This window comes from Emys orbicularis, chromosome 4 (assembly GCF_028017835.1).
Source record: "Emys orbicularis isolate rEmyOrb1 chromosome 4, rEmyOrb1.hap1, whole genome shotgun sequence".
NCBI lineage: Eukaryota > Metazoa > Chordata > Testudines > Emydidae > Emys > Emys orbicularis.
Window position 1 is genome coordinate 108,114,671 of NC_088686.1, and position 26,130 is coordinate 108,140,800.

Genomic DNA, 26,130 nt, shown 5'->3' on the forward strand with positions numbered 1-26,130 from the left:
CTGTATGCCTTCAACTAGTGAAATGAGATTTTTCCCAGGTCACTTACATGTTCTGTGTCCCTCACACTCCGGGGAAGTCTGGGCAAGTTCTCTGGCCTGAGCTGTACAGGAGGTCAGACTAGATGATCACAACGGTCCCTTCCGGCCTTGCGATCTGTGAATCGGTGGAGTGTGCAGCAGCCCCAGCTGTGGCGTGGAAGGGGACTTGGATGTTTAACCATAGCCAATATCCAGCGCCGGGTGCTGATGAGGATGAAGTCCCACCAGGCGCCTTGGGAGCGCTTTGTCTTGGTGCTAATGCAGTCGGCTGGAGGGAAAGCAGCAGGCGTGATGCCAGCTAACATCTTTCCTGATTTGGGTTTCTGTTTTGGCCCTCCCCCCATCTCCTTTTGTTTTAAAGCCGCAAAATGGGACAGGGGGTGACAGGGGGAGGGGAGGAAAAGGAACAGTTCCATTAATGGAGGAATTCTGAGCACGCAGAACGTGGTTCCTTTCTGAAAGCTCCGGGGCACAGAAGTTTTGAACCTTTCCCCGAGAGATCGTTACTGCTCTGGGGCCCGCTCTGGCTGGGCGGGGGTCAGACACACGGGGAGGTGGAAACTCCTGTGGGGGAGAGGGGGAGGGGCTGCTGTTCATAAGAAGGACCTGCTGGTCCTGCCTCTGTGGAAGGGTCCTAGGCGAGAGGGAGGCGGGAAGATGCTGCTCTTGCAGAGGGATGTCGGGGGAGAGAAAGGGATGGGCGAGAAAACAAAACCAGCAGTTCCAGAACTCGGTCCCTCCCCTCTCGGCTGCCTGAAAAGCACTTGTGCAACGTAGAGAGAGCCCCCAAGGAGAGCGAGCCGTGGGTGGGTGGGGGGACCAATCAGCCACTTGACAAGGTGATCAGTACAGCGCTGCAAGCGTTTACACTCACACCCGTGAGTCGTAGCCACTCCGCTGCAGCTGTTATTTCTCTCGGAGATGTGGAGTACCTGCAGCGGTGTACCCAGAGAGATACAGCGCTGCAAGTGCCCTGCCAGCGTGGACGGGGAGTGAGTTACAGCACTGGGGGAGGCTTTACAGCACTGTAACTTGCAGGTGTAGCCAAGGCCTAAGAGTGGCTGAGCTGGAAAATCCAGCTGGGGCCCTGGGTCAGTGGCAGGCTTGTTTCTCCCCCAGACTGCCTGACTGGCAGTGCCTAACCTGGGGAAAGGAGCCGCTGGAGCAGTCAGTCAATGGGGGACAGTGGCAGGGCTGCCGTGTGCGCATGAATCCTGGGGAGCTGCACGGGCAAGACAGTGACTGCCACTGAGCTGCAGGCCCAGCCGGCCTCAGGGGAACTGGCTCTGTCCTCCTCGCGACAAGCAGTCCTGCTGAGAGAAAGCAAATGCACTCTCCTCTGCTGGGCTTAACGGTAGCCCTGTGCAGAAAAGCCACCCAGGAAAGCGCAGCTCCAACTCTGTCCTCCTCCGTGTCAGAGGCAGGGTGGTGTCACCAGGACCCGGGAGGCAGGAACTCCTGAGTTCTAATCCCCCCTCTGGCACTGATTCTCCTTCGGATCTTGGGCAAGTCACTCAGCCTCCGTGCCTCGTTTCCCCTGCCCGGAACCAGGGATGATGGATGTTAACAGGACAGGAAGACAGCTCTGTGTGTGTGAGATCCAGGAGAGAGCTCAGGAGCTAGCTTAACTTGGCCTCTTCACCCCACCCTGGGTTTGCTTGGAGGAGAGCGGCTAGCTGCCTTGGAAGTAATTGCAGGCTAGAGCTGCATGTGCCGAGAGGCGCTGGCAGGACCCTGGGCCTGGGCGTGTAGAGATCACTTGATCTCTCTCCAGCGAGATATCTCCATTCACAGGGGGCATCCCAGGTATGTCCTGGGGGGATGAGCCCTTGTCCCTCGCAAGACTGGCTGTGATCGGCGAAGGGAATTACCCTTAGGAACGTCACATGCTCTGTTAAACTTCCTGGACAGGACTCACGGGCTTTAGGCACCATTATTAATTATTAAAACCGACACTGAGAGAAACCAGACTGCCCCAGGGCTGGGAGCTGAGCAGCGACCTAATGCCTCGCAGGCCGTCTGGGCAGCGGAGAGCCCATGGCTTTGGCACTAACCCACCGTGACTGTTCCCACTGCCTTTCGGACTGGGCTTAGTGCAAACTGGCCTTCCGCGAGCTATCCCCATCCCCAGGGACTGCAAGAGCATCCTCGGCTCAGGGGCCCTTTTGCTGAGCTCTGAGCCAGCAGCACCCCAGCCCTGGGGCTAATTACTCTCGGGACGGAAGTCGGAGGTGGAGAGGAACGTCAGTGCGGCGTGGGGAGCGGAGAGTGGGCATAGCGGAGACGGTGAAAGGAAGGAGGGGACTCTGGGACTGACTGGCTAACGGCTCCAGTTGAGAAGGCCCATTGTGCTCTCTGGACTTCCCTCTGAAGGGCAGCTAATGCCAGACAGATCTGAATGGCTGCCTGTGCGCAGTGCCCCTCGCGCCTCCCCCCGGCTCTGTGGGTCCATTGATCGTCCCTCGCCCGCCCCGCCGAGTGAAAGGACTCGCGGCGTAGATGTAAAAGGAAGGGACAGCGGCTGGACGGCGAGCTGGAGGGGGGTGGGGAGAGCTGCCAAGCGAGAGAAAAGAAATGAGATTGTCAGGGCTGGCTAATGACAGCGAGCAGAATAAGGGGACTTTAGAAGTTAATTTCCTGTTCCTGAGATGTGGTGTGGATGGTATTTCTGGTTCCATCTCCTAGGAGACACAAGGGGCTGCGCTGCCTCTGGAATACTAATGGGAGCAGGGCCGTGCACCGGGGAGCTGGGCGGGGGAGGCAAAGGCTGCCGAGAGCAGCAGGGAAGCTTTGGAATGAGTCCGGGGGACTTGGAGCCTCTGAGGGGTCAGCAAACACCAGCATGGGGCAGCATCTGTCCCTTCACCCTCAACTAGCCCCTCCGAGCGCCTGCCTCCTAACTTTGGCTGTGCCAGCAGCAAAGCCCAGCAATCTCAGCATGGCTGCGTTTGCACCGAGCACGGTCTGTCCTCTCTTGATTTTTCTCACTGGTAGCCCGTGGCAGCTGGGAGCTGCCAGGATCTGATGGGGTTTTTTGGGGGGGGAGGGGGTCACATGTCAAGTGCTGTTGCCATGCCGTGAAAACACCATATCCTAGATTGCTATGGCTGCATGTGGTACCTGGGTGCTCACTGAGGCTCTGGTTGAGCCGATCATGATCTCAGCTGGAGAGGCCACGTGCCCTCCTCCCCTACCATTGGGAATGGCCTGGGGTTTTCAGTTATGTTCAAATGAAGCCGTCTCCCTTGAGGCTGGGGGGTCAGGTGGGGGCCGAAGACTCCCAGGGCTACGTGTGGGCATGGAATTGTGTGTGGGGAGCCGGTCCAATGGGGCTAGCACACTCCTGATGCAGAGATCCAGAGCAGGCCAGGGCTCCCTCAGCATCTCCTCAGGGTGGTATCTTGGTGGGAAGAGACAGGAAGACAAGCTGGTATGGGGGATCTCTTCCCCCACCCCCTTCCCTGCCAAGACAAGATCACCAAGGACACCAGCACAGGCTGTAGCTGTGTTTGCTAGGGGAGAAGAAAGAGAATCTCTCTTCGAACAGACCCAGGAGGCTTCTACTGGGGCAGGCGGTGGCAGGGGGAGAGGTGAAGGGAGCTTTCTACCAGGGGGAACGTGTGTTGCATCAGGCTTGCAAAAGACAAGCACACAGCAGGAAGCGAATTGCACTAGGGTGTTGGCATCACTGCTGGGAGGCTGTGTGGGTTGGGGGTCTGAGCGCACGTTGGGAGCCAGCAAATGGCAAAGTCTAATCCCAACCTTGAGCCTGCCTTGCTGTGTGGCTGGGACCCATCACTTCACCCTTCCTGGGTCTGCTGCTCCGTCTGTGAGGGGGGGAGGCTGCCTTCCTCCCAAGGATGCACTGGCGTTTGTACAAGGCTTTGAACCTGCCAAGTGCCACCAGGCTGGTGCTCAGTATTACTGTCTAGGAGTCTTCTAATCCCACCGTGTGAGTTGGGTGCAGTGCACACATCAGACAGCAGGGGGCCTTGCCCGGGACCGGCTGCCTACTAGCTCCTTCCTGTGACTGCTGAGCAGGCTGGGAAAGGAGGAATGGCCAGGGTGTGGTGTTGGTCATACAGGATACGTCTACACTGCAACAAAGCACAAAACAACAACAAAGCACCGAGCAACATGGATGCATCCCTGCTCTGGTCATTGGCATGTACCTGACTGTCTTTGCACACCAACGCCCCCGTCAGGACGTTAAAACCACCGGTGCAATGCCGGGAGCGTCCATGTGGTCTGATCGTCGACTTGTGAGATGTAAAATGACACTGAGCTTCCAATTAAAACAGTGCCGGTGTCATCAATCTCCAGTAGCCAAGCTTGAGTGTGCAGGGCTTGTTAAAAAACTTGATGAAGTTCTTGACGCACTTCCTCAGTCAGATACAATAAACACTGACTCTGCCTGGTCGTCTTTTAAGGAAATAGTTTTCAGTGTGTCTAAAGACGTCCTCGGCTTTGTGAAGAGGAAGCATCAGAACTGATTTGATGAGCAACTCCTGACTTCCATGCCTGCTCTTCGCACGTTGTGGATAAACAACAAAAACTCATCTGTTAAAAAGGTGGCTTATTCCCATACAGAGTGCAGGGTGCGAGCTAAACTTTGCCACAGAAAGGGGAGCTGTTGGAAAATGAAAGCCGAGCAGCTTCCAGAAGCAGCAGACCAAAAAGACTCCAAGCAGGTTTTTGCTGAGCTGAAGACCATGTGTGGCCCACCATCTAATGGTACCAGCCCTGTCTGGAGTGCAGATGCATCACTACGACTGACCAGTCGTGGGCAAATTCTGAAAAGATGGGCTGAGCACTTCAATAAGGTTTAGAACTGGCCACTGGCCACCACCTCAGCATGGGCGCCTGGTGATCTTGAACAACTTCCAATTCCAGGCCCACTCTCAATCCTGCCGAACATCTCTGAAATATGGACAGCTGTCAAGCAAATGCCAAACGGCAAAGCAGCGGGTCCAGGGGGTGTTCCTGGGGCGATCTTCAAATGTGGGTCCACAAGCTGCTCAGGAAGTTCACTGGCCTCTACTTAAGATTTGGAGACTGGAGGCTGTGCCCCAGGAACAAACACTGTTCACTTGGACAAAAGGAAAGGCAATCATGCTTCTTGCAGTAACCATCCTAGCCTCTCGCTCCTTGCCAATGCAGGAAAGATGTTCGCCAGAGTCATGTTAATTGATCAGCTCATGGTGCAGATGCTGCCTAAAAGCCAGTGTGGTTTCTGCATTGGGTGTGGTACTTCAGGCATGACCTTCGCACTCTTCCAAATTCAGGGGAAATGTCATGAACAGAATCAAGAGCTATATGTCGTTTTTGTCGCTCTTACTAAGGCCTTTGATTGTGTAACTCGAAATGGCCTGTGGACTGTCCTCCAAGTTCAATTGCCCTGATTAGTTTGTCAACATTATTAAATCTTTCCATGCAGGTTCTTGTCCTTCACCCAGGCTGCTTCTCAGCTCCCTTTGTTGTCACCAATGGAGGAAAACAAGGCTGTGTTCTTGCTCCGACATTATTTAGTATAGTGTTTTGCAGCTGTTCTAATACATGCATTCAGAGACATTGATTGTGGCATTTATATGCAGTACCGTATGAATGGAGGTGTCTTGAATCTGCATTGCCTGCGTGTGAAGACAAAGGTTATGAAGATAATTATTCAGGAATTACTGCTTGCTGCTGATTGTGCTGTACTGGCCAATAACCTCAGGGACATTTTTGCTTCCCGACTGCTTTGTGCATGCAGCAAACTGTTCAGCCTGCAGAAGACAGAAGCCATGGTCCAGCCTTGACAAGGAAGTACTGCATCTCCTCCAGTTGTGTCCAACAATGAGGTAATCGACAAGTTTTGCTGCCAAGGCAGTGTCGTTTCATAAAATGCAGTGATTGCTGGCAACATTATGAAGCACACTGGGGCAACCAACAAAGCCTTTGGAATACGTCCGGGTCGTCTCTGGAACAAACATGGTGTCAGACTGCAAAAAAATAATGTTTTCCACACCATCGTCGTCACCGCACTCCTCTACGGCTGCGATACGTGGACTGCTTATCAACGCCACACGGAATGCTTGGCCCAATTCCACCCACGATGTCTGCGGTGGATAATGGGAATTGAATGGCAAGTTTTGGTTCCAAACACTGAGGTCCTTGAGTGCTGTCACATCACTGGCATAGAAGCTTTCATGGTGAGCGCGCAGCTGAGACGTGCGCTCATGTGGGTTGTATGTGTGATGGCAGAATGCCGAAGGCCGTCTTTTATGGAGAATTGCAGAATAGAACAAGAAAACATTACAAAGACACTTTCAAGGCCAACCTCCAGTATTGCAGCATTGGCCTCAACACCTGGGAGCCCTTAGCCCACGACGAGACCCGATGGTGGCCGCTCTGCCACCGTGGACTGAAAGGCTTCGAGAGCTGGTGCATTGCTGCAGTCAAGGAAAGACGTACGAGGTGCATATTCATTTACAATTGTTTTTGCCTGTGGCACTTGCAGATGGGGTCTGCAGGTCCAAAATTGGTCTTCGGTCTCATCTCAGGACCCACAATAACTGACTGCAGCTCATCTGTCAAACTCAACAGGAGACTCCATCATCACACTGCAGAAAAAGACCCACGGCAGCAAGTCTTAGAGCCTGGGTCAGCTGACTGGGGCTTGCGGGGCTGGTGCTACGGAGCTAAAAATAGCAATGTGGGCGTCCCTGCTCGGGCTTGGAGACCCTTCCCCCTGGTGGGCTCCAGCCCGAGTCCCACCATCTACACTGCTGTTTTTAGCCCTATAGCTTGAGTCAGCTGACCCAGGCTCTGAGACTTGGCACCACAAGGCTTTTTTTCCCCAGTGTCGACATGCCCGTGTGGGGCCCGGCGTAGATGTTAGGAAGCCAGGCTTGTTCTGCTCCCTGCTGTACAATCCAGGAGGGGATCCTGCCGCCCAGACTGGGGGAATCTCTCTCACCCACAAAACTCATGCTCGGCTAACCCTGGAGGTGGGATGCTGGAGCAGTGCCCACACCTACAGCATCCAAGGAGTCCCTGCCCGTCCATCCCCCCCCTCCCAGAGCAGAGCAGGCCTGCCAGGACCAGTGCTGCTAGGATACGGGCCTGCCTGGACCTCTGCCCGGCCCTTGAACTGGACCCCCAGCGAAGGTCAGCCCGGTTCAGCTGCGCTCCTCCCGGTACCTTTGCTGGGCAGGATCCTCGAGGGGCGTCCTCCCCAGTGCTAAAGGCTCTGCAGGCCTAGCCGCACCGTTGGGCTTGATCCCTCATTTGTTCTGGTGCAAGTGGCGTCTCGCTGGGAGCTGGAGCAGCTGACTGGCTGTGAAAGGCGCAGGAGAGCGGGGAATGAGGCCCTGATGGGCGCTGGGTTGGCACTTGTATTAATAACTTACAAGAAGGGCTAGAGGGTCCAGCGCCCTCGACAAGGGCAAGGGGAGTGGAAAGCAGTGAGGTCTGGCTGCAGCCGGTAGAGCCGGCCAATGTGACTCCAAGGGCAGCCGGGGAGCTGAACCTCTGAGCGAGAAGGTGACGTGTGGGAACTTGGTGCTCTCTGCTTGGTGCCTCACGCTGGTTTCCAATGACCTCTCTCTCTCTCTCTCTCTCTCGTTTATGGCCATTTAGTTCTCTCCCTATCAGGTGCATTCATGGAGCAGAGCATCAAACTCAGCTTTATGTTGGCGATCACAGGTATGAAGCACCCGCCTCATACAGTTCTAGGCAGTTCCACAATTGGCTCTGCTATGTGAAAACAAACTCCTCACTCCCTTGCCTCCTGCCCTTCGTGAGCCCTCACTTTCCCCTCCTAGCCATCCTGCTTGGGTTCCAGATCTTCCTGTTCATTGGAAAGGCTCGGAGGTGTCAGTTACACAGGTCGGGGGGGGTGGGGGTGGAGGGTGCATTAGTGAACAGCTAATCCATTTTCAAAATCCCTGCTATGTTATTCTTGGGAAGCAGATTATTTTAATGCTCTAAGTAGAGACTTTTATAAACCTCCCTTTGCTCAGCAGAGCAGAAGGATCAGTATAAAAAAAAACGCTGGAGGGAAATTTTTAGCTTGGAAATAATTATTGTGCCGCGCTGTCACGGAGCAGTTTGAGAGCTCTGCTGTCAGGGATGCTCTGGGAACTGGACACCTGGCTCTGGGCTCCTTTGAGAGCCTGCTTCGAAGCTCTCCGCTCCAACCAGAGTCAAGGGTTGTTTTGCCACTCACTTAAGTGGAAGCAGTGGCAGAGTTGGGCCTGGAACCGCAGAGTCCTGCCCCCGGTCTGACCGCTAGACGCACATCTGGACAGGGGGTCTCCCCGTCTAGTGGGATGGAGCTCCAGCCCCACCCGGGCTGGTGAGAGGAGACCTGGTGGGCAGCTTGTGCTTTCCTGTGTGAAGCCTGAGCCTTGACGCTTCAGAGAGAGTTTGGGGGCTTGTCTGGCTTTTGGGTGTGAATGGGGAGGGTGGCAGCCCCGCATGGATCCCCAGCTCAGAGAGAGTCTCTGCTGTTCCCCCAGCACCTCCGAGGCCGGGGTTGGGACCAGGATTGATGCCCGGAGCGGACAGCCCTTTCCAGGCCACTTAACATGAGTGAGAGCTGTGTTTGCAGTGTCCTCCTCCCCGGAGCAATTGATTGAGTCCTTCCCTCCTTCAAGTGTGGTAAATGTGAGCTTGAGTGATGGGGGCTCTCCGGTAAAGAGACTCGCTCTTGCAGGAGAGCTCTCTCCTGCCAATATGCAATTACAGAGCCGGGCCGGCTGCTGCGGCCAAGCCTTCCCCAGCAGGCTGAGAAACCCTCTCCAGACCCTGGCTGGGGGACTGCCCCCGCTCCTCAGTGCTACTCGTGTTGCCTAGCGAGTGCTGCCTAGGGAGCCCCACGAACCAGGGAGGGGCCTGAGCCCCATCTGCATCGGATCCAGCCGTCCCGATAGGCCCCAGGGAGCCTGGATCTAAGGTTCTGGTTCAGTCCCATTTCTACTGCAGATCTGGGACCCATGGAGACCACAGGCCCCGCCCGGCCACACTCCGCCTCCTGCAGCAGATCGCTTGGCGTCCTGGTGGAGTGTGGCATGCTGGGAAAGCAAGCGTTGCCTCCACAGGCTGCGCCTGTCGGGGTTAAGGCTCAGGGCGGGTGCCCAAGGTGTGGCCCTGGATGGCGTTTGGGGCTCTGTCTTGACGCTGGGCATAGGAGCCGGTTTAGGAGACCCCTTCTGGATGGGAAGGAAGCGGATCAGAAAGGACTGGAGCCCCATGGGATCCCACAGGCCCAGTCCCCTCTAGCCCCAAGCCGGATCTGCGGTTTCCTCTTCATTTGGCTCGTTACTGAAGGGAAAGGGGGAATTTCGAGCCCCAGGCTGCACCTGTCTCTCTGTAGAGTCCGATGTGCTTAGTGTGGTGGCTGCCGTGCCATGGCGGGTTTGATGTGCCGCCCCTGCTGCTCCCTTCTCCCTGGAAGCCTCTCGGGTTCAGGATGAGACGCAAGGGACTGAGGGAGAAACCTGCTGGGGCCTTCCCCTCTCACCGTCTCCAGGGTGGGGTGAACTTCCCAGCGCAGGGCGCTCAGAAGGGGGTTAGGGGCAGGGCTGGGATTGTCCTCAGCGATCAGGGCCCGTGTGTGGGGGCAGCCGTGGCAGTCGCCCATGCAGGGTGTGTCCTGCACCCAGGGGACAGGAGTGTTGGTTGAGGGCTGTGTGAGCGCCCCAGCCCGAGCCCTGCACTCCTGCCACCCCCAGGGTTTTTGGGGCCAGGGGATCTGGCTGTGGGCATGGGGGGGGGATGGATGCTGCGAAGCCAGGGGTCGCCGGGGCCGGGGAATCTGCTGCGTGCCTCGCTGGGGATAGCTGGGAGGAAACAGGAGTGTTAGAAGAGGTGCTGCAGTGCTGTGCGGCAGGCGGGGGTTGGCCAGCCGGCTGCACGGGGGCCCTGCTGCCTCATCTCTAGGGGCTGGGTGCTCAGCCATGGAGCCAGGAGCCTGCAGCTCAGCCCTGCTCTTACGTCAGGGCTGCAGGCTGGGCTGCCTTAGGTGTAATTAAAGTTGACACTGATGAGCCGCTGCAAGCCGTTCGGCACAGCTGTGGTGAAGGGAGCCCTGGCCAAGAGCAGTGCCCTCTGCCTCCCTGCCTCCTCCCCCAGCCCCAGGGCCAGCCCCGCTGTCTGCCAGGCACATGCCTCCTGGGACCAGGGCAATCCCTTCCCCTGCAGCCCCACTCCGGGCGAGTGCTCAGCCCCCGGAGACACATGCTGTCTGCCCTATGCTGCCTGGACCCTGGGGCGCCCCTCTCTCTCCATCAGCTGCGCTAGCCCCGCCCTGGCTGCATGCTCCGTGCCATCACCTGGCCCTGATACTCCCCCAGCAGTGTCTGATGTGAGGTGCCGGGGGCTCCCCCTCCAAGGCTGTGGCAGGGCCAGCAGGTGACAGCAGCTGCTCCGGGCGGGGCATTGAAAGCTATACAGTGGGGCCTGGGTATTGCCACTTGTCCCGCATTCTGCTTCTCTTGGTGCCCCCTGTGTGCCCAGCCCAAAGGCTGAGAGAGCCCAGGGCAGCTGGGTTAAGCTGATGGCCCAAGCCCAGCTGGTGGTCTGAGGAAGCATTTGTGGTAGCCACTGAGCTCAGACCTCGCCTGCAGAGAGCAGTCGGGACGCAGCAGCTCTGACCCAAAAATAATCTCAGAACTTGTAAAAGTTCCCAGGGCCCCAAGACCACATCCTGGCCCGGCCCAGCCTTAAATGGGACCAGGACACACATAACTTATTTGGCAGCTTGCGCTCAGCAGAGGCCACCACTGAAATAGCAGGGGATCTGGGGCCAGTTTGGGGGCCACTGGCAAAGCCATGGGGTGGGGAGGTAGCAGGCTACAGCTGGGGTTTACAGGTAGAGCTGGGTGGGCCCTGGGGCTGGGATAACTGGGGGGGGAAGGGGGGCTGCAGGTCAGCACTGGGGTACATGGGCAGAGCTGGGTGTGGTCTGGGGCTGGGATAGCCAGGGGGCTGCAGGTCAGCACCGAGGTTCATGGGCAGAGCTGGGGGGGGGGGGGCAGAGCTGGGATAGCTGGCGGGGGGGGGGGGCGCGGGGGAGGACTGGGGTGCATGGGCAGAGCTGGGTGGGGCCCAGGGCTGGGATAGCTGGGGGGTGCTGGTCAGCACTGGGGTACATGGGCAGAGCTGAGTTGAGGACCCAGGTGATGCTGGAGGTCACGGATGAAGCAGCCCTGAGGGTGTCACAGCACTTCTCTCAGCTGCCTCTGGTTCTAGCTAGTGCCTCCTTGTGGGCTCCCTCTGGGCACCCAGGTACATGTCATTTGATTTTATCTGCCAGTCACACAGGGAGCTGGGCTGGATGGGTGCTGGGGGGCGTCTCTGGTGCCGGTGCCTCTTGCTGAGCAGGTGGGGGAGAGTGTCCCGGGAGGCTGCTGGTGGATGGTGAAGGGGCATCACTGCCTGTGGCAATAGATCCTGGTGCAGCATCTCACTGGTGCCCCTGGGTGCTCAGAGAGGGCATGAGCTGCGTAGCTTTTCTGCTTGCAGTTCTGGTCGCCCCAGCTCCAGAGAGCTATATTGGAATTGTTAAAGGTACGGAGAAGGGCAACAGAAATGCTGGGGTCTGGAACAGCGTCCGTGTGAGGAGAGATTCACAGCTAAGGTAGAGCCCATCAGTTGGTGTAGAATTGGGATTATGTTTTCCAAAGTGCATTAGTTTACATTGCTCAACACTGAATTTCATCTGCCATGTTGTTGCCCAGTCACCCAGTTTAGTGAGATCCCTTTGTAACTCTCTGCAGTCTGCTTTGGACTTCACCATCTTGAGTAATTTGGATAATCTGCAAATTTTGCCACCTCATTGCTTACCCCTTTTTCCAGGTCATTTGTTAATACGGTGCCCTGATCGCAGGACAGACCCCTGGGGGACCCCGCTATTTACCTCTCCATTCTGAAAACTGACCATTGATTCCTACCCTTTCTTTCCTATCTTTTAACCAGTTACCGATCCATGAGAGAACCTTCCCTCTTATCCTAAGGACTCTCCAGTTCCTTCAGACCCCCACTCCTAACTGGCAGCCTTGGATTCTCTTAGCCACTTGACAAGGGCCTATGCCCTATCCTGGTGCCTGCTGGATACACAGAGCTGCATCCCCCCCCCCCCCCCCCCCCCCCCACCTCCCACAGTTAGGACCGGGCTGCTCCTCTGTGACTGGGTTTCTTGGACAGGGCCAAGCCAGGGCGTAGCGTCTTGGCCAGCCTCATCACGGCAGCCCCGTTGCCACTAGAGATTTAGGCTCTGCTTTTCAATCCTGGGTACCTAAAGTTAACCCTTCCATGGGCCCCTGTGGCCGGCGGGACCCCCAGGCGCTAGTGCCTCTGAGAATCAGGTCATTGATTTGGGTGTCCCCCATGTGGCATCCAAGTCTGAAAATGTCAGCCAGGTCTTTTCTGTGGTGCTGGGAGGAAAGTGGCAGCTGCAGGGGGAACAGACTGGCCCTGGCTATGAACGGGGCTGTGGACTGAGCCCACGGCTGATACAGGTGGTGGTGCTGGTAGCTCAGACCTGGGCGCTCCTTGGCACTGCGCCGTGGGGCAGAGTCCCCTTCCTATCTCCCCAGGGCCGCGGTGGGTGGGTGTTGGCTTGCCGGCCAAGGCGCTGCAGTCTCATGCACCCCCGCTGCATCTGTTTGTTGTTTGCAGATGGCGAGAGGCTGGGCGAGGTGACAGATGCTGGCAGGCGTGTGGCCGGGGCCCGGGCGGCGGCTCAGCAGAGAAAGGCCGACGACTCCAGCGAGAGCCGGGAGGATGAGCAGATGGTAATCACAGGCTGGCCTGTCTTCTCTCTCTCTCTGTTAAATGGGAAATGAGTTCCTAGCCGCTCCAGTTCTAGGCTGGAGGCGCCTGGGGGGCTGGAGCCGTGTGCGTGCTGGGGGAGGGGGCCGATGCACCTTGGGATCGCCCTGCATGGCTTCCTGCTGCCCATGGAGCTGGGCTGGCAAAGGGATCTCCCCATTGACACTGCCCGGACCCAGAGGGCGCCCTGAGGGAGGCAGGGGTCCTGTGAAGGGAGAGGGGATAGCCCTGGTGGGAAGCCCGTGGTGGGAGTTTGGGGCGGCCCATAGGATGGCCCTGGTGGGAAGTACAAAACAGGCATCCTTAGGGGACTGTGCTGTTGGAAGCTACATAGACGTGTGTGTTGGTCCGTATGGGTCCATCCCCCCGGTGACGTGTGTGGGGATCTCTGACGGGATCCCTGGGTCGGAACGCCCACCGCACTGTCTGGGGTCCCCATGAGGAGCCCTCTTGGCAAGCACATGGCAGGAGGTGTGGGGGAGCCCCCCCTTGGTGTCACCCTATTGGGAAGGGCAGAGTAGGGGAAGGGCACCGCTCGGCCGGTCAGGGCACAGGGGAGTTGGCCTGCCCTAGGAAATAACACAAGGTGGGGAGCAGGGAGGGGGCTGTGGCAGTGGGGTTGGGTCTCCAGGTGGCCTTGCCCCTTTGGAAGGTGTTGGGGCCAGCCCATCAGATGGAGCCTGGGGGTGTGTGTGGTTGAACTGGACGTGGCCCTGCTCCCGCTGGACTCTCCGGGGCCAAGAGCCCGGCTGTCGTCTGAGCACAGTGAGCTGCTCCTGACAGTGCGAGGAGTACGTTGGATCTGGCTCGCTCCTCCAGGACCGTGCCATCAGGGCTCAGGCAGGCTCCGAGCCAGGCTTGGCAGCGCGGGAGCCCAGCGGAGGGAAAGCTCATATTTCACTGCCTGACAGTGATACTTCATTTCCCCTCACTGCGATAACGGTGACAGTGACCGATCGCTGCCCCTTTCCCGAGGCGTTGGCAGCCACGGGACACGAGAGAAGCAGCAACAGCACTGGCATGGCAGTCATGTGGCAGCAATTAGCACAGGGTGTGGAAAGGCTGGCATGCCACGCGCAGAGACCTGGGCCAATGGAGCCCTGCGCTGGGCTAGTAGCTGGAGCCCCCAGCTAACTGCAGATTCTGTGGGAAGTACAGGACAAAGCAATGGACCATCTACGGCTGAGGCCAGTTCCAGGTGGTTTAGATACCAGGGCCAACCCCACCTCCCTCCAGAATGCAGCTGATCTGAACAAATCAGGCTGGGGCTGTTTCTTCCTTGCCAAACTGCTGCCCTGAAGCATGAGGATTGAGAGCTCTTGAAATGCTGATCCTGGTACAAAAGTCCAGCCTGCTCCTCTGCCCTTTGCACAGCCTTCATGTGGGGCTGCCATGATTAAAGTGGGTCTGTAGCATCCTCTCTGCCACACCCTGACAAGCGGAGACAGTGAGAGATTGGCACGACTTGCAGGTCAGCCAGGGAGCAGGAATAGAACCCAGGTGTCCGGACACCCAGTTCCCTGCTGTATCCACTAGACAAAGTAAACCTTTGTCGGATGTTCCTAAGTGGTTTCCAAACCATCAGCCTTGCCCTGCTACAGGGAGTCGCACAGGTTTCTGATAAATGGCACAACAGAGATATTTCCTTTTAGCCGTATTTCGTGTGTCGCCTCTGTTGAATCGCACACCCCTTGTGTTCTGGAGTCGAGGCAGCAGGAAAGCCTGCTTGGCGTGGTCTATCCCAGCTATTTCCCCTCATCCTTTGCACCCTGACCAGCCCTGCTGTCTCCATCGCCTCCTGCCTGACCCCTCCCCTTCCTTTGGAGGCTCTGCCTGCATCTGTTGCCCTGATGGCACTGGGCAAGGTGTGGGCATCGCTTGGTCTCAGGCCATGGAAGCAGCTTCGGCGCCCTTCTCTGTCCCATGCTTGCTGGCGGGGGGGGGCGCCCCTGGGGCACTAATGGCTGATCTCCTTTAGGGGGATGGAAAGAGGCCAGAGCTGAACACTTAGCCTCTCTGTGGCTTTGGCCCCTGTCTCGTCTCGGGGACGTCATTGGAGCACAGGCGGCTGTTAAGTGGGACCCAGCCAGCGGCCCTGGGTGGCTGCTTCACCCTCATGTGGCTACACCCTTCCCTCTGGCCACTGAGAGGCGCTCCAGCTCTGGCCCCTGTTAGAGGCTGAGCAAGCCCAGGTAGGAGGGGGAAGTAGCTATAGCCGTGGGTTGTGCCCCGCCAGCACCCAAGGGCATCGTGCCTGCCTTTGTCCTGTGCAGGCGGAATGTGCCCGACAGCAGGGCTCCTTCGTGCCTCCCGCAGTGCGGCCAGGGCTCTTCACGCCACGCCGCAGCCCCTGGCATGGGGATCTGTGTGGTGCTGCCCTTCCCCAGCCACACGCATTGAACTCCAGAGCATAGATTGGGTGCTGTGCATGGGCCCCTTCCTGCCCCCGGCTCTCTCTGCCCCAGCCCCTCTGCTGAGCCCAGGCAGCCAGGGGGTGCTCTCTTGGTGCATGTCCTCCCTGGCTGTGTGAGAACAAGGAGGTTTGGCTTAAAAATGGCTCCTGCAGGGGTTACCGAGGGAACTGAAATAGCTCCTGAGCTCGGTGCGGAGACAGGGCCACCAGGGGAGAGCGCGGCCCCGGTTTGGCTGCAAAGGTTGCCAGTGCTTTCCCGAGAGCTGCGGCTCGTCAGACGGCACTAGCCGGGCTCCAGAGAGGAAGCGGCGCTGTCGTAGGGTGCCCCGCCAGGGCGTTCCTGAGCAGAAAACCCTGTGAGCGTTTCCTGCCCCATCACCTGACCATCTCAAACCGCTTTGCAGTCCCTACTGACCTGTGGGAGGCAGGTGAGTATGTGGGGGGGTGCAGCTCTCCCAGCCAGCCAGGGGTTCTCCCTGCTTTGATCTGAACCCGACCTGCCCCTTTGAAAAGCAAAGCCAGGCTGACCCTAGGGATTTGCCCTATTCCAGCCGTTGGGTACCTGCGTTGATGCCCCCGCTAGCACAGGCAGGCCGAGCGGCTGTTGGTGCTGGTGGAGCTAAGGCTTGCTCGAAGTGGTGGTTCGCTGTAATTGTGGTTGTAATGGTGGATCTTGTCTGTGCCGGGCGGGGGCTGCCTCAAGGCAAAGCCCCATTGCCTGTTCTCCATCGTCCCATCAGTTCAGTGGTGGTGGCCCCCCGAGCGAGGCCGGGAGGGGCATCTCGCAGATCACCGGAGCCTTGCCCCATCTGAACATAACACGCCCATCTTCCCGCCAGCACTGAAAGCAAACAGGAGAGTTGTCCCCGCAGCAGTGGCCAGCTCAGGGGAGCCAGGCTGTGAATTGCTGCCTCTGTCAGTGCAGGGAGGGGGAAAGTTCCCTGGTTGGAAAGAAAAACAGCCACGGCTGAAATAGCTCCCTGGATCCAAAGCAAACCAATCAGGCTAAAAAAACCAGAGATGGAAAACTGGAGCCCGGAGCGGTTTAAACTCGGCGGCGTGTTAATTACAGAGGCTGCCGTCCACAGGCAGCTCCTTATAGCTAGGGCAAGGCAGGGATGCTGGTGCCCAGCCCCTCCTCTGGCAGAGCCCCTCGCTCTCCCGAGCCATGGCACGGAGCCACCGCGGCCCCGCTGTGCCAAGGAACAGAGAAGCTTTTATCTGCTACTGCTCGGCCGCCCCGGAGCGGTGGCCGGGGAGTGGAGAGCCATTTATTTGGGTTTCCCGACCGTGTGCTGCTAATGAGAGCCAGCTGCATGCTAGGCAGTGATGAGATGGAGAGAAATAGGCTTGGTGGATGCGGCTTCCCCCCTTTGGTGTGTAGGAATCCAGCACCGGTGCCACATGGATGGATCCCACCCATCATCTCCCCACTCCCCCAGGGCCCACGCCACGGGGCAGGGGGCACCGAGCCTGTGGCACCGCGGAGCTCTCACCATCCCCGGGGACCCCAGCGAATCCTCCAGAAATCGGCACAGAAGTGCCACTGAGTTTTGGAACCAGCGTGAGAGGGACTTGGATGGCGCTAGTACCAGCTGCCCCCTCCTCTGCCCTGCGCTGACACCTTCAAACCTCCTCCCCATCCCCCCCAGCAGCACATCTTCTACAGGCCGCTCTGGAATTCGGGCTAAACTTTCCAAGGGAGCAGAAGGAATTCTTCCTTTCAAACAATCAAAGCCTAATTATGCCGCCTGTCTAATCACGTTTTCAGAGGGCATTGTTCCCCTCCTCTGGGGCTTTAATTAGTTCGTTTAGACAAAGTTTGCTAATTACTTCCGTAGTGCCACGCATCCTAATGGGCTCCTCTTTGTTTACAGCATTTATCTGCCACCGCCTGTCTCCCCTGGCTGCCACACGCTTCGCTCAGGCGTGTGATGTACTTGTTACCTTCCTTGCTGGCCACAGCAGTGGCCCTCCCCGGAGTCTCCAGGGTCTGCCCTCTTGCGTGGTCCCTTCGGCCTCCGCGTCCCGGTGCGCTCAGGGAACCTTTGCTCACTGTACCCCAGCAGCAGCAGGGGTCTCTGGACAAGCAAGGGCTGGAGAGGAAGGCCGGCCTTGGGAGGCCTGGGTTTGATTCCCACCTCTGCCACAGACTCCCTGAGTGTCCCAGGGCAAGTCACTGAGTGTCTCTGTGCCTCGGTTCCCCATCTGTAAAACGGGGCTGGTTTGTCGTGTCTGTCTGGTCCTTACTGTGCTGTGTACAGGGCCTGGCATGATGGGGTTCCCAGGACAGCCTGGGCTCTTGGCATGCCTACAAATAACGAATAGCTCAGTATCAGTAATTCCAGTAGCACATGGAGGCCCAGATCAAGATCAGGGTCCGGCTGTGCCAGGCGCTGCACAGACACAGATTAAAAAACTAGGACACCCCCACCACTACTTCATTTTCCTCTCCTCTCTCCATCTTTTCTCCTCCTCCCTACTTCCTTCACATCCCTGCTCTTGCTACCTTCCTGCGTCTGAGTCCCCGTGCCAGGGCACCACTGCCACGCCTCACATCCCCAGCTGTGAAATGCCTGGCACCTGCATGGGTGTATCTCCGTAAACGGGTCAGGGCGCCCAGCATGGGCTAGTACCCGGCACGCAGGACTGGGAGCTGGGAGATGCAGGCTATCAGACGGATGCAGCCAGGGACTCGCTCAGTGACCTTGGGCATGTCACTTCTCCCCCTCCATGCCCATCTTTGTGCTGCCTGTGGACGGCCCGAGTGTTCCTAGTCTCTCCCAAGGCGGGTTGTGTCAGGAGCAGGGAGAGTTCTGGAGAGGGGCTGATTGGAGCTTTCCTCTTCCCTGTTGCACTCAAGAGCGGGATGCTATTTTTTCCCTCCTGTCCATTTTTCTTTGCCGTCGTTAGAATCGCAGGTGCCCAGGTAATTAAATCAGACCCGCAGCCTGCCAGGGGGCAGTATCAGCAACTGCACGGGGTCACGGGGTGAGTCTAGACAGACTTACCCCCGGGCCATCGTTACCAGGGGCTGTGCACTCGGCTGGGAGCTGAAGCTAGACACTTCAGCCTGGCAATAAGGTGTCCGTTTTTACCAGCGAGGGTAATTAACCCCTGGAACAATTTACAGAGGTTTGTGGTGGATTCTCCATCACTGGCCATTTGAAAGTCCAGGTTGGAGGTTATCCTGAAAGTTCTGCTCTAGGAATTATTCCGGGGCAGTGCATTGGTCTGTGACATACAGGAGCTCAGCCCAGATGATCGCAATGGGCCTTTCTGGCCTTGGAATCCATGAATCTGTGCTCCAAAGGCTCGGAGGACACTGACCAACAGCTGGGGTCTCCCAAAAGCCCCTGAGAATGTCAAGTGGTAGGCGATTAATAGGCCCTAGAGAGGATGAAAGAAGAAACCACTGGCATCCAAAGGGAAGGGGAAGGACTCCGAGCATTTTATGTTTCCTGAAGACCTCCCCTTCTCCCATCGTTAGTTCCCTCCAAGGCATTTATCTCTGATCCCCTGAGCCGCGCTGCCTTTGGATCCCCTGTTCCACTGCTTGCTTCTAAATCACTGCAGAGCCAGACGGGAGTGGGTAATATAAACGAGACCTGCTTCAAAAACCTGCCCCGCTCTCCGCCTTCACTTCAGCAATCTCCTGCTTGGGGAGCAGTCTGGCTGCTGCATTCACCCACCCCTGGGGTCCATGCGTGCAGAAGAGAGTCCCCAGTCCATAGCAAACCTTCTGGTCTCTTGCCGCGGTGTAGCTGACTGAACGTGCACCGGGCAGAGGGTTTGGTGCCAGAGAGGTTTCTGGTGGGCAATGTCCCTTCAGTGGCGCTGTCTCTCCTGGGGTTGTTACCATGGATGGGGCTTTAATTTTTGCAAGGTGCCTTTGGAGGTGCTGTAGATCTGCCTGTCGGAAATGGTGCATGGGGAATGGCCAGGCATGCAGGTGCCGTCTGTATGCACCTGACACCTCTGTCTCCAGCCGGGGAGGATGGGAGCACGACTGATCGACAAGGAGTCTCATCTGCAGACGTCCCAGTTGCAAGCTGGACTCCAGCCCAGGCGCCAGGCCCATGAGTTGAACTCCCGGTCCCCTGCTCAGAGAGACCCGATTAATCTTCCTCCGCTGGCAGCAGATGGAAAACATCGAGGAGCAAATGGAAACAAAGAAACGTGTGGGACGTTTTGTCCATTTTCCTGCAAGCTCTAATTAGCGGCACTGGCGCTCGCGTCAGCCACGAGAGAGTAAGAGAATTGCCCCTACAGGAGCGGGTCTGCTTCTGTGCACTAGAGGGCAGTGCTGCGTACCAACGGGGCATGGTTAATAACAAGCACCCGTTCATAAAGCTCTACCGGATGCTGCTTCGCTTGGCCAGCACGGCTCTGTGGGCCCTGCTTGGGTGGATGTACCTTGACGAGGTCCTACCGCTGGAGGCTCGGTGCTGGAAGAAGCTGTGGTGAAAAGGCGAGGCTGGGAGCTAGCGCTGCTGAGTGGGGGAGCTCCCAGCTCTGCTGACATGAATACCTCTTGAAAGCTCAACTTGCAGTAAAAGCCGTGCATGGCCCAGTGCTTAAAGGGCTGAGCGAGATGTTGCAGAGGGCTCCTCTTGGAAGAAAAGTGGGGTGACCCCCCCCCCCCCCCCCCCCCCCGTTCAAGCTGTCCTGGTTAGTAACAGACTTCTGGCACAGGGTGGCCTGCCCAGAGAGAGGCATAGGAATTACTGCACCGTCCATGTCGATCAGGACAATTGAGTCAATCCCGAGTTGTGGCGTGAAGGCGAGCGCTGGCCTAATCCCTCTAAATTGGGAGACACACACCTGCAATTGGATCAGCCTGATCCCTTTAAAAGGAAGAGGAGAACCAAACAGGAATCCCGCCTCCGGGAGGCCTGGTCTATAGCCCAGCGACTCACGCCGGGGGTGACTGGGTGGGGCGTGCCCTATTTCAGCCAGTGGGCAAATGTCACCCAAGCACCTCACTTCTGCTCCAGCCGCTGGGTGCCCGGCTCCACTCTGCCAAGTTCTCCATGGTAGTGGAGGGTGGGCTGGGCTTCTCTTGTTCTCAGCACTGGGGACCAGTCCCCTGGGGATAACCGAGCCTTCCAGAAGCACTGTTACGTCACTCCCGGTACGGGGGCAGCGTGAGCCGTATCAGGCGAGATCTCCAGTCCCAGCAGACTCCTCCGCCAGCTGTGTTCGCTGCAGAGCCAACAGCACCACAGGCAGGGCCCAGAGACCTTACGTGCCAAGGAAAGAGGAGTCTCCCTGAGCGAGCTTGTCAAGCAGAAGCAGCCGTTAAGACTTCCTGCCCCTTCTCTGCAAGCAGCTCCTCATACTGCATTAGGAGCCGGCAACGTCCTCCCGCCCCGAGTTCTGCTGGGCAGACTGTATCTCTGCTTTTGCTGAGCCCAGAGGAGCATTCACTGGCAATGCCAGCTGAGGGGAAGGGAGGAAGAAGGGTGGGCTTGTTATTAAAGCACTGGAGCGGGAGTCAGGAGATCAGGGTTCAATTTCTGGCTCTGCCACCTGCTTCCTGTGTGACCTTGGGCAAGTCACTTGACCTCGTTGGGCTCTAGTTGCCTCATATGTAGAATGAGGCTAATGAGACCCCAGCCTCCGAGGGAGCGTAGGGGGGCCAAGAAATAAATACAAGCCAAGCCGTGATGCTGGGAATGGCTGGTGCGGGGAGCAGCCCCTGGGCCTGGGACAGCAATGACGCGCCAAGGTGAACGTTGGTTGTGATGGGATCGCAGCCATGCAACCAGCGAGTGGAAATGGCAGATGGATGGATTACCGATACCACTTACTGCCCACTATCAATTAGCCAGACCCTGATCGATAAGCCCCACCTCCGAGCCAGACGCTCATCGAGCAAATCAATGCTTAGACGAGCAGAAAGGGAGAGCCGGGGTGGGAACGCGGAATGCCCCCCAAACCGGCTCCACGCCGGGTTCATAAGGCTGGGCTCCTGGCCGGAGAGAGTCGGTGATGCGCCCTGGGCTGGTGCAGCGCGAACCCTCCGCTGCGGTAATGATGAATCAAACCCTCTCATTGCCACTGAGGCTCTTTGATGGGGGTACCTGTGGCAGAGGGGGCTGAGCTCCCCATTGCAGGGCACTGGCTGCCCTATGGGTAACGCTCCCCGGCAAATCCACACCGGCTGCCCTAGTGGAATAAAAGAGATAGGTGCCTCTGCCAACCTCCAGCAAGCACCTCCCACTCCCGGGGCCAGAGAAACTATCAATAATAATCACATCCCTTCTCTAGCTGCCTTAACCTTTGCACAGGGAATAGTTTCCCGCTGCTTCTCCCTGCTGCACAAACCAGCTCCTTTTTAACCCTTTGCCCACAGCCAGCTGCTCTCACCAGCCAGCAAAGACCCCCCTAACTTTGTGATTGGCAAAGAGATGTTCCCATTTGGGATTCCCAGCCCCCCGATTAGCCCAGGATCTTACAGCGGAGCCCCTGTCTATCTCTGGCTGGAATTGGCATCAGCCAGAGGACGCTGATCATAGAATCCTAGAAGATTAGGGTTAGAAGAGACCTCAGGAGGTCATCTAGTCCAATCTAGGGTGACCAGATGAGAGGAAGAAAATATCGGGACACATGGGGGGGGTCCGCCGGTGGAGCAAAAAAAAAAAGTCGAGTGCTGCCGGCGGAGCGAAATATCAGGACAAATTGTGTCCCGACCAAAAATCAGGACATCTGGTCACCCTGCTGAAAGCAGGACCAAACCCAACTAAATCATCCCAGCCAGGACTCTGTCAAGCTGGGCCTTAAAAACCTCTAAGGGTGCAGATTCAACCACCTCCCTACCCTCGGTAACCCATTCCAGTGCTTCACCACCCTCCTAGTGAAAAAGTTTTTCCTAATATCCAGCCTAGATCTCCCCCACTGCAACTTGAGACCATTGCTCCTTGTTCTTATCAGCTGCCCCCTCTCAGTTTCCAATAGACCAGCCCATTTTTTAGCTTTTCAAAGCATTCGCCTTGATGGTGGAAGAGCCGGTTCTCTGCCTGATGGGGAATTATTGAGTGGAATCCCTTCTAAGGGAGATTTGGGGGGGTGTACATGTGCATGTTTGTTTAAAGTAAAACAAAAATCTAACCAGCCATTGTTTTGAACAAGGCAGCAGGGAAAACAGCTGAGATTGGAAGCAGCTGAGTCTGGCCCTGGAGGTCACCCTCCTGGAGGAGCAGTGCCTTTGTAGTGACGTGATGCCAGCCTTGGCTAAGGCGCAGGCATGGGGATGGTGTCTCAAGTAGCTGTTAGACCCTCCCTATTGAAACAGTGCGCTGCCCTGAAAGACTGGAGGTGTCTGTCATAGAAGAACCAACTCCTGATTCTCCAGCTGTGCGGCTGTATATGAGGGATTGTTATCACCCTCCAACCCCCCGAGTTGGAGATCGATAGCTCTGTGCACAAAAATCCTCAGGTGGCTCCTTGTGCCCCTTCGGCCTTGGGAAAGATGTTTGTGGAGTTCATTGACAGCCCTGGGGTTTGAGCTCCCTGTCAGCCAAGCTGCTCAAGGATAAGTCCCTGAGTAGCAGCTTGTGTGCTCCATCAATGACTACATCTGGGTCTCTGTGACCCGGGTGTACATTACCTGTCACAGCCCCGAACGCCAGCAGCCCACGGGGGCGTCCGTTTCCGAAGGCCGCAGCACTCTGTTCCCTGCTGCCCTGGGACCCGGCGCTCTACTGGCCCTCATCAGTTTCTTGCCGTGCTGTGAAACTGACATGACCTAGCTGGAGACCGAGTAGGAGAAAAGGGAGACGTGGAGCAGATGGAAACGCTTTCTCCTCCCCCGGGCCTGATGCTGCGGGGCAGGACCCGTGACACTCGCCAAAGCCAACTAGACTTTGTACGCGCGGCTCGACAAGGAACGTGGGAGCCCTGATTGCACCATACTCATGCCCTTGCACGGGTGTTACACTAGTGAACTACAGAACGTGGTGAGTGACGAGGCTGATGTCTCCGGGCTCTGCTTCCGGTGAATGCCACTCACAGCCTGCTCTCCCCCTTCACATTCATGTCTTGAGAGTAGCTCTCAGAAACCAGTGTTCTGCCCCCCACCTCTTTTCTGAACTTGTCCCCCGCCCACCCACTGAGCCCATTCCTCTTATCCCACATCCTGCGTGAGTTTCCTGTGGCTTCCAGGACACAAGACCACCCCTTATTTCACTCGCTGCCGGGAGACGTTGTGATTGGGTTGGGAGGGGCTCGGGTTAACTGCAGTTACTGGGGTTGACCAGGGCTTTTGTTCTTTCTCCGCACCCAGTGCCTGGATCAAGCTCACCGGTGCTGCTGCTGGCAGACAGTTCGCCTCTGGAGAGGGGGGTGAAATCCAGAGCAGCAAAGACTGTGAGCCATCCTGAGGTCTATCAAATAGCAGCTATTCGCCAGCGTCCGGCTGCGCCTGTGGATATAGCGACACAGAGAGCACCTCTCATCAGAGGGGCTCTCACGCAGTGCTGGATAGCAGGGGTCGGGATTGTGCTTTCCCCCTTGTACAGATGGGGAAACCGAGGCACCAAGCAGTTAAGTGAGTTTTCCGAGTTTGCGCAGTGGGTTACTGTGAATCAGGGCTGGGACCCCCTGTCATGACACCCTCTGCTATTCTCGCCACTACTGCACACCACAAATGGAGCCTCTTCTTTCCAGAGCCTGTAACGAGCTGCCCGGGCCGCAGGGCCCCATCTCCCCACCCTCCTGCACGCACGTTTCATTTGCACGTAGGTACAGTGCTCGCTGTGCTCCCAGGCTCGCGGCTCCCACCAGAGACCTGTTCACCGTGTGTCCCCTGGGGCAGCCCCGAGCTTGTGCCACGCACTTCACCAGCCAGATCCCTTCCCCAGCTGCCATGGAACCAAACAGCGCTGCTCCGGGGCTGGCTGGGTGGCTGCAGCTCCAGGCTCCGTCCCTGCTCCCTTCCCCGCGCTAGGCGCAGCTGGCTGTGAATTAATTCCACCAGACGGGGAGCTTGACAAGGAGTCGTTTATCATGGGCTGAGGCGCTTTGTTTCCTTCTCGAGTACCCCAGTCGCCACAGTAATTTGTCTCCGTGTAATGAGGAGCGGATGGCACAAGAGGATTGGGGCAGGCTTGGTTCATCTCCTGCCTCCCTCTGCCTCGTCCCTGCACATGCCAGGAAAGCGGGCAGCAGAGGGCACCCCCGTCTGCATTCATCTTCCCCATGCAGCCCTCTTCTCCAGCCACCTGCTTTGACCAGCCCCTGCTTTGAAATCCACCTCTGCTGGCACAGCTGTGGGATGGTCGGTGGTACCGTACTTTGAATGAGCAAGCCTGGTCCCATTGGCCAGTCCCCTGTTTCGCTAAGCTCACAGTCTCCCATCCCCGGGCAGCCCCTCCCTCTCTCTGGGCAGCTCCCCTTGCTCCCTCAACGTCCCTGCCACTAGGAACAAAGCCACATGCTGGGAAATGGCTCCAGTTAGTACAGAGCATGCACAACTCACTGCACTGCCCTTCCTTTAATGGATACATTTAACCCCTTCTCTTCCCCCCGCACAATATGCTCAGTCTGTCTGCTCCCCTCCCGCCTGGCTGAGGAGGAAGTGACGGAGATCACCATGGCTGTTATCACCCTGTTCAGGGACATGCTTGTCTCATGCTTGGGCTGTAAGCTCTGTGGGGTGGGGGCTGTCTCTGTTGGGGATACATTGCCCCTGGCTCAGTGGGGCCCGGATCCCTTAGTCAGGCCTCTCTGTGCTGCTGCAATACAAATGATCCCCAAGAATGGTCCTGTGCCGTTGTTTGGGTTTTTAGGGGTGCTGGGGAGGCGCCGGGACAGGCACCGGGGGCCATCTCTGGGTTAGACAGGAAAGTTCTCTGCTCTCCCGCACGCACAGGGCTTCCTGCCGGCTCACAGAATAGCCCCCGGGCCCATCGCCTGGGTGTTGGCAGCTCACAAGAGATGTTTAGATCCCCTGGCCCTTCTGGCAAATGAGTCAGCCCTGCCAGCCTCCCCGCTGGGGTCGTTCCAATTAACCAGCCTGAAATTCCCCCACTGGAGACGGGATTAGTCTTCGCTGCCTGCCCTGAGTCGCCGTGCTGCATTTCAGGGGCCGGGGAAGTGCTCCATTGGGCCAAAAGCTCTGCTGGTGGAAAGCGGTCCCACTCCACTGCGTGCAGCTGCTCCTGGACACCCATGGAGAATTGGGTCTGGTGATTGAAAAGCCTGTTGGGGTGGTAGGCATCCGTGTCACCCATTTTCCCTCCTCCTCTTGCCCTGGCCCCTCCCCGGGATTCTGCTCTCTCACCTTGTCCTCGGTTTCCCAGCAGGGCGAAGGGCAGGGCTTTGATGGCTGGCTTTCCAGAGGCCCAGGGGCGGATGGAGCCGGGAGGCCCCCCCGGCTGAACGTGACCAAGCGTGTTCTGCCATGGAACGAGCAGGTGAGCTGGGCAGGGCACGTCTTTGGGGCAAGTCGGGGCGGGAGGGTGAAAGCCGTCCTCGCTGACAGCGCGGGAGCTGGGGAGCCGACGCTGGGGCAGGGGGACGGGCGTTGGAGAACTTGCGGGATCATCAAACAGCTCTTCCCCTCTGACTGATTGTGCTGGGTTGACGGAGGGGCGCTCACAGCTGGCGGTAGCGCTCCTTCTCCGTGGGGTCAAGGCCTCCCTCCGTGCAAGCTCCCGGTCTGGCGACAGCATCAGCCACACAGCTGGGGGAGAGCAGAAGCCGTGGAGTTCTTCATTCATCATGTCTCGGTGTAGGAAACGCGGCAGCAGACAACTTGGCCCAGGCCCCCTTTGCGCTGCCCTCTAGCAGAGCAATAGTAAGAGCAGGGCTCGGGTCAGAGCTCAGCAGCGGGGCCGGATCATCTGAAACCTGTGCCA

The 26,130-nt window shown here is 57.7% G+C and overlaps 1 protein-coding gene across 1 annotated transcript in view; it reads left to right on the forward strand.

The window, feature by feature from the left end:
* B4GALNT4 (beta-1,4-N-acetyl-galactosaminyltransferase 4) overlaps positions 1-26,130 on the forward strand; it is a 120,759-nt gene that overhangs the window by 51,792 nt on the left and 42,837 nt on the right. The window contains exons 2-3 of the mRNA XM_065403888.1: positions 12,703-12,818; positions 25,573-25,686. Coding sequence (XP_065259960.1) covers positions 12,703-12,818; positions 25,573-25,686 — 230 coding nt within the window. The remainder of the gene's footprint in view (positions 1-12,702; positions 12,819-25,572; positions 25,687-26,130) is intronic.